We start from the raw sequence: 7582 nt of genomic DNA on the forward strand, positions 1-7582 counted from the left end.
TTAACTTGATATTATATATAGATAAATAATTTTTACATACACCATTCATTTAAATTTAAAAAATTATTTTATTTTAAAATTTTTATATCAATTATAAATTTTTTAAACCAAAAGTGTTTTTTTGAATTGTGAAAAAATATATATAACAATTTGTTCTTTGAACAATGAAAAAAAAAAATTATTTTATTATTTTCAAAAAAATAGTTTTTAGAACATGTGAAATATAAAAAATAAAAACACACCTCTTTCTCTAAACATGTTTTTAATATTTAAAAAATAGAAATCGGTTGTGTAAAACCAAAGATGCCCTAAATTTTTTGCAACCACGTTTAAAATGAAGTGCAAAGGGGAAGAGAGTCGAGTACAAGACCCCTAAATATAATAAAATATAATAAATATAAATATAAATATAACTATGTATACGAATAAAAAATGTTAAATATAAAATGCAGAAATAAACATGTGCCTTGAAAAGAAAGACAAAATTGGAAAGCGTGGGACATTCTCGAGGGAGTACCAGCCATTAACGGCCTTTACCTTCTTCCTCTCTATATTCCGACAGTCTCTACCCTTGGATTTTAGATTTCATTTTAGACCTAATTTTCTATTTCTATTTTCCACCGTCTCTCCTCGACATGGGTTGCTCCTCCTCCCTTCCGGGTATGTTTTTTGTATCAATTTTTTTTTTCTTTTAAAAAGTTTTTTCCTTTTGGTTTAAGGTCTGTTTGGTTGCTGAGAAATGTGGGAAAAGTAAAGCAAATAGAAAAATTCGGAGCTTCACTTCGGAAAAATTTGATGCAGCTTGTAGATTCCTAATTCTTTGTTCTTTTGTTTTTATTTATTTTTTTTGCGGCGATTTTCAAACGGGGCTGTTAGGGTTTTGCTGTTTTGAATTTTTGAGAAACCCTAATGGGATCCGTGTTAATCTATTAGGTTTTTTGATTTGTGGATTTGGAGATGTTTGAGTTAATAGAGGATTGATGTCTGATCAGGTATTTTAATATATGGGAATTGCTAGGGTTTGATAATTTAGGTATTCTTGTTTGTATACAGCTTTGGTTTCGTATCCCTTTTGTGAATTGTTGTTAAATTTTGGTTGATGGGTTGGTGATGTTTGCAGATAGAAATTCTGGACGGTTGGGTGGGCTGAATGCGGAGAATGGTGGAGCACCCGATGCAAAAAACCTCCGGGTTAAGGTACTTAATTGGCATAATCATTGCAACGGTTTTTTCTGTGATGATGAACTCTTATGTTGTGGATAATTACTTTATTTCTTTTCTTTTATTTTATTTATTTTTGTTGAGAGAGAGAGAGGCAAACAAGGAAAAAAAAAAGGGTGGAATATCTATGATTTGTTTAAAATTTGGTAGGGATGTTGAGGGCAAAGGTCCATTTATTTAATTTAATGTAATCTTTTGAAGTTTGAATAGATTCCAAAAGTTGCAGTCATCTGATTCATGTTCCACTTAGTTCATACTTTTCTTGTAATTTCAAGTCTATAGGTATTTTCGTATTGAAGGAGGTTCTATTTTAGTGGTATAGCATACAGTTTTTTGCTTTCACAGTGTAGCCTCCACACAGACCTGTACATTAAATACAAAGCTAACAGGCTGACATGGTATGGATACCTTGAGACTGTAGGTGCATGTCCCATGCGTTCCCAAATGTGTTTAAGCAGTGTTATTTCACATGGACCTGATGCATGCATGTACCTTACATAGCCAAATTAAGGACATCTCCAGAGTGTTTGGAATGTCTCAAAAGTGTCAGTTGATTATAGAATGAGGTTGGTTTTAGTCCATCCCCTTACCAGGGAATATAAAGATCATTTTGTTTGAAGTTCAAGCCTATTAAATACTCGGTAGGGTGTGTGTGGGTGTTAGACTTGGATTTTAAACTTTTAATATCAACGAGTCAGAGAATCCAAGCAAATGATGGTAATTTGAACAAGGCTGGTATTTTGTTGTACACTTAAATAAGTCTGAATAGATCTTGGATGGTCATTTGGGTATTCTTTTATTAGTGAGGTCGACTTGAATTATCTTACCTGCAAGAAATATCATTATAGAAATTAATTGATGGGCAAATATAGGATTGAATAAGAACCCTAAATTATTTCAGCTCTCTTGGTCCATCATTGTCTGCAGCTGGTTTTGTTGGGGGATTCTGGTGTTGGAAAAAGCTGTATTGTTCTTCGTTTTGTTCGTGGCCAGTTTGACCCTACATCCAAGGTAAGAAATATACATAGCTATATATTATGTGATGCACATTTTTTTTTTCCCTTTTATTATATTAAATTCTGTTCAACCTTGTTTTGTGCCAATGGATGTTAGCATCAATCCTCTCATGCAAAATACATGGATGTTATTTCATGATAGATTTACTTAGATTGGTTGATCTTAATAACTTCAGGTGACTGTAGGAGCTTCATTCTTGTCACAAACAATTGCCTTGCAAGATTCTACGACAGTTAAGTTTGAAATATGGGACACTGCTGGTCAAGAGAGGTATCATTGGCCAACCCATTTTTTTTCCTGTTCACCTATCTGACTTTCTAAATTCAATAGAAATAACTCAACTTATAGTCTTCTTGAGTCTATTGAAATGGATCTAGAGCTCTCTCTCTTCCATGAAAACCCATTTGAGAAAATTACAGAGGATAACTTCATTCCTCAGGTATGCTGCGCTGGCACCACTTTACTATCGAGGTGCTGCAGTTGCAGTTGTAGTGTATGATATAACAAGCCCAGAATCATTCAACAAAGCACAGTATTGGGTTAAGGTATCTTTTTTTAGTAGGAAGTGCAATAGTATTTATTTCTGTTTCTTTCTTGCTTAATTATTTCTATTTCTTTGCTTGCTTCATTTATTTATTTCTTTTTTTGGGTGTAATTCTTATTTCCTTTGTTATTCATTTTAGTTTATGAAGAAATGACTGATGTATAGATTGTATTGACCTTTTTGCACTCTAAAATGGAAACCTTAAAGACGGGGTCTTACATGTATATAGGTGAGTGAGAGTGAGGTATTATATATTATTTTGTAGGAATAGACTTTTGCATAGGTCAAAACTAGTAGAAATTTTTAAATGTTGAAAATCTCTCTTAGTGGTTCAAAACAAGAAAGATATGATCTTTTATTCATTCTATTCTAAATTTTAAACATTTATTGACTTGTTAGTTCTGATCATGTATTTGTGGTGCCAGAAATTGTCTAGATATAATTGTGAGAAAGTTCTAATTTATTTATTTTTGAAATTTGTCTATGGTAGCGTGGCCATGTGTATGGTGAGATGATTAAGCTTGAGAAGAGAGCCAAGTAGTTGATAATTGAGAGATGGTTAGACAGTGTTACTTCTGAGGAAGTATCCCAAGAGGTATCTCAGGAAGATTATAGAATTCTGAGATTAACTGTGAGATTTGGAAGTGTGTAATCCCTAAGACATGGCCGTGTGGGTTTTAGATATGCTTTTTGGGGTGTGGGCTGGCTGACCAAAATCGAGGATAATGGTGCGTCTCCTCTCCATCTCAATCCAACAAATAGGCCTAATATGTGTCCAATTTTCATTTGTCTCAACAAGCCTCCAACTCTAGCCAACAAGCTAAAAATCGCTCCTTTTTGTAGGTGATGGGAGGTCCATGACTACCATTAAGGTGTACTAAGCCCATGTTAGGCTCCTTGAGTCTTCTGCCCTTGATTTCAGTAGGAATGGAGTGTCTGCGTGCAATGCCTATGAGACCACATTAGTGGGCATTATAGGAGAGGGCTAACCCTTTGGCTAGTGTACCACAAAAAGAAAAGAAAAGTTGCAAGGAAAGGAGCCTCTAAAACAATGATTACTCATCATCAAGAATGTCTTAAAGGGGGAAATTCTCTTGCTACTGAACACTAGAAACTCAAAAGAACAAACTACTCAGAAGAAGTTGTTTTTAGTTTAGGCATAGAAATCTCATATCCTTCAAACATCCTCCTATTCACTTCCTTCCAAATTGTCTATAGCAGGCACTACAGAGCCACCCTTCGCCCTCCACCCTCCACCCTCCAAATCTTCTTCTTACTCCCAGTTATAAAGCCAGTATGAGAGGAAAGAAGTCCCCGACCTCTTCAAAGCTTTAATGTTTGGAAGCTTTTAAGATGTGCCAACTTCTCATTGCATCAAATTGGTATCTAATAGCACTTTTAAATGGCATCTAAAGTTCAGAGGGAGCACAAGATAAATTCCCTACATCTTCCATTGAGGTAACTTTGGGAAGGTAATTTTTGCCCATGTTCAACGTAATTATTGCCTATCCAAATTCTCTTACAAGTAGAGAATCATCTTTAGCATGGATAAAAATTAGATTTTTCTTCTGATCCTGAAAATTTTAAAATTCAAATTCTGAAATTAGGTTCATAGCCTGTGTTAGGCTTTGATCCTGATTTGTGCCACCTGCTGTTGTCATACATGAATAGGTCTGTTGCTGTCTAACTTGTTTGTAAGAGGAGTTGAATTTAGCTTAGGCAATGATGAGAAATAACCTACAGACAAACACTTGATTGTGATAATTAGGTTCTGCAGATAATATAGTAAGGAAATATGTGGAATACTGGCAGTTTGAGCATGTGCAAGCAACACATAAGTAAATCTGACACTTTTCTGAACTTTGCAGACATATTTGGCAAACTCAAATCATTGGATTTGTGATGGAATGGTTTTAGATATTATATTTGCAACAGTTCTGCCATTTTAGTTTTTCTATGGTATATGCTGAAAAAGATCAAGAGATTTTCCTTCAGGAGAAAAAAACCTGGAAATTGTATGGTTCAAACCCTGATGCCATATACTGCATTAACAGAAATCTTGATTGATCTGTGGTGTACTAATAGGCTGCTTATAAATGCTAATTATGTTCTTAAGATAGGAATTCCAACTCTTGTAAACTGGTTCAGGACATTGTTCCCAGGTTTTATGATAACTTCTTTGTTTCAGCCTACTTGGTGTGGCTATCTTGGTTCATCTGTGTCCAAATAATTTGATTTAAGTAAGTTACGACATTTTACCTGGTTGGTTAGCTTGTGTCTATTTTTCACCTGGCAATTCTGTCTCTCTCAGATGATCCTTTACTTACTATCCGTATACATCTTATCCAGTACAAATTCATTTTTGTGCATAAGATCAGTATATTAACCATTATAAAATATTGAACAGTCTGCTGTTATGTTTTATTTAAAAGTTCAATTTAGTCTGTAGATGTATTCCATACTCTTAACTCCCTGCCAAGTCTATCGAGGATCTAACATGAACTGCATTTTGTCATTGATTAAAACCAAGTTATGAATATAAATAAAACAGATGATATTTATTTCTTTTCTTTATTTATCATTTTTATTTTTCTTTCCTTTTCATTTCTCCTAAAAGATATACAAATATCTCATTTCTCTCTGTATATCAATCCAGTAATTTTATTTTATGAACACCTTATTGCCATGTAACTAGCAGCTGGCCAAAGTTTTTTGTTGTTGATAATGACGCCCATAACTTGGAGTGATCTCATACAAAGTGATATCGTTTCCCTTCTTGTTGGATGGCTAATTCTCTGCAACGGGTATATTGGAACAGTGGATTGGTTGATGTAAAAATTGTTCCCTTGATCTATGGAATACCTGTGTTACATCCAGAAAAAAAGAAAAAGAAAAAAAGAACAGAAAGGAAACATATGTTACTGAAAGACAATTAAATGGTTTTATATCATTATGCTTTGCCAAAACTTAGATACTAATGGGAATGGAAGGTGGGGTTCTTTTCCCAAAAGGTTGAGCTGCTGGTAAAGCACAGATATCCTTTTTTGTCTTCACCCTTTTTACCTTATTCTAACTTCCTGTTGCTATGTTGAATCTTTCCCTTTATAGTGAATTAATTTTGTCATTTTACAGGAATTGCAAAAACATGGAAGCCCTGATATTGTCATGGCTTTAGTTGGGAACAAAGCTGATCTTCATGAGAATCGAGAAGTACCAGTTCAAGTGAGTGTCATACTATTTGTCTGAATGCTTCAGCTTTTCCTATGTATTCACAAAATGTGCTTTAACACGTGTTTATTTTATTCTTGAAGGATGGTATTGATTATGCAGAGAAGAATGGTATGTTCTTTATTGAAACATCTGCAAAGACAGCTGATAACATAAACCAGCTGTTTGAGGTACATCCTGAAATTTATTTTTTAATGGTAACCATTTTCTATTTGTAGGACATTGCTAAAATTAATGGCAAGCTGTGAATAATAGCTCTAGATGAACAAAACTGCCATTATCTAATGTGGTTTATTGTTTAGATTTTTTTCCTTGATCATTTGTATAATGATAACATTTTAATATCAGTTTACTCCCATTATTTTATCCTTGAAATGAAATAGATGTATTACAATAGTGGGAGCAGGAGTAACATAGTAGTGGTCATATAACTCCTTGCGGACACATTGCATTGCTCAACTATGTAATGCTGAGTATATATGACATGTTATAAATATGGCATATGCTTGCGAACACCTGGGCAATGGGCAGGTTATGCCCCTTGGTTACCCAGTTGTTATGGAAATCATGTTTAGAAAGTATTCTCTCCGTGCCATATGTATTCGGACTTGCTTGGAAGTAAAAAGTTTGATGATTATCTGGCAGGAAATTGCTAAAAGATTGCCACGCCCTTCCTCATCGTGATTGCAGATCTTACAACTGAAAACAGCTGCTGATGCTATGGAGATCAATTACCTGCCTCTATTACCAACTTTGTGTATATTCTACTTCGTGATTATCTGTTTGGTTTGGTTTTTCTAGTTGAACTGTTGAAGTTGTGAGATCATGAATCACACATCCTATATGTTTTGTCACTGTTAAGGTCAAAGTTACTGCCCAATCATGTCATGTTCTAGTCCCATAATAAATTTAGCTGACATCATTCCATCCATGATGGTTACTTATGGGCACACAAATTCATCTTTGTAGTGGAGCCAGTGCAGAAAGGCTGATGAGTAGACATGTTTCCAGGGTGAGAGCTTGAAAATGTGCCAAACAGGGTTCAGTTCTGTATATCAGAAACTGGATCTGTTGTTGGTTGGGAAAGCAATTGTTCTGCTCCTGCTACCACTTTAAGTGTATGTTTGGAATGTTAGAATAGGGAATAGGGAATAAGATTCGTTCCATTTTCAATTTAGTATTGCGTTTGAATCACTTGTCAGAATGAGAATAGGGATGAAAAATTGAATATCATGCAAATCGGAACTCAATGTCCTCAGATTTAAATTCCTCTTTTATCTTTTTTTTTGCCTTTCATATGGTATTGTGATTTATCTTCATTTTTATTCTTAATCCTATTCCTGCATACTAAATGTATCCTAAATGTATTCAATTCAGTCATGTCAGGTGATCACTAAGGCACATTTCAAATGTTCTCTGCCCTAATATTATGTTGATTGTTTTATTTCTATCATGTATCTAGAATGGTTTCTGGATTAAAATCTTGTAAAGTGGCGAACCTTGCTTTAGTTCTAAATGCCTTTTGCATATGATTTTGGCTCTTTTGCTATGATTCTTGTAAGAGTAGAGTAA

At 34.3% G+C, this 7582-nt stretch overlaps 1 protein-coding gene across 1 annotated transcript; it reads left to right on the forward strand.

Moving 5' to 3' along the window:
• The first annotated feature begins 448 nt into the window (after positions 1-448).
• Positions 449-7187, forward strand: LOC100259851 (ras-related protein RABF1). The gene is made up of 8 exons (XM_002270663.5): positions 449-660; positions 1121-1197; positions 2149-2232; positions 2414-2508; positions 2678-2783; positions 5915-6004; positions 6094-6180; positions 6656-7187. Exons 1-8 carry the CDS (start codon positions 636-638, stop codon positions 6692-6694), a joined length of 603 nt encoding a protein of 200 aa, XP_002270699.1. The 5' UTR covers positions 449-635; the 3' UTR covers positions 6695-7187.
• Positions 7188-7582: the final 395 nt, after the last annotated feature.

The sequence above is a fragment of the Vitis vinifera genome, chromosome 13, assembly GCF_030704535.1.
Source record: "Vitis vinifera cultivar Pinot Noir 40024 chromosome 13, ASM3070453v1".
Classification (NCBI taxonomy): domain Eukaryota; kingdom Viridiplantae; phylum Streptophyta; class Magnoliopsida; order Vitales; family Vitaceae; genus Vitis; species Vitis vinifera.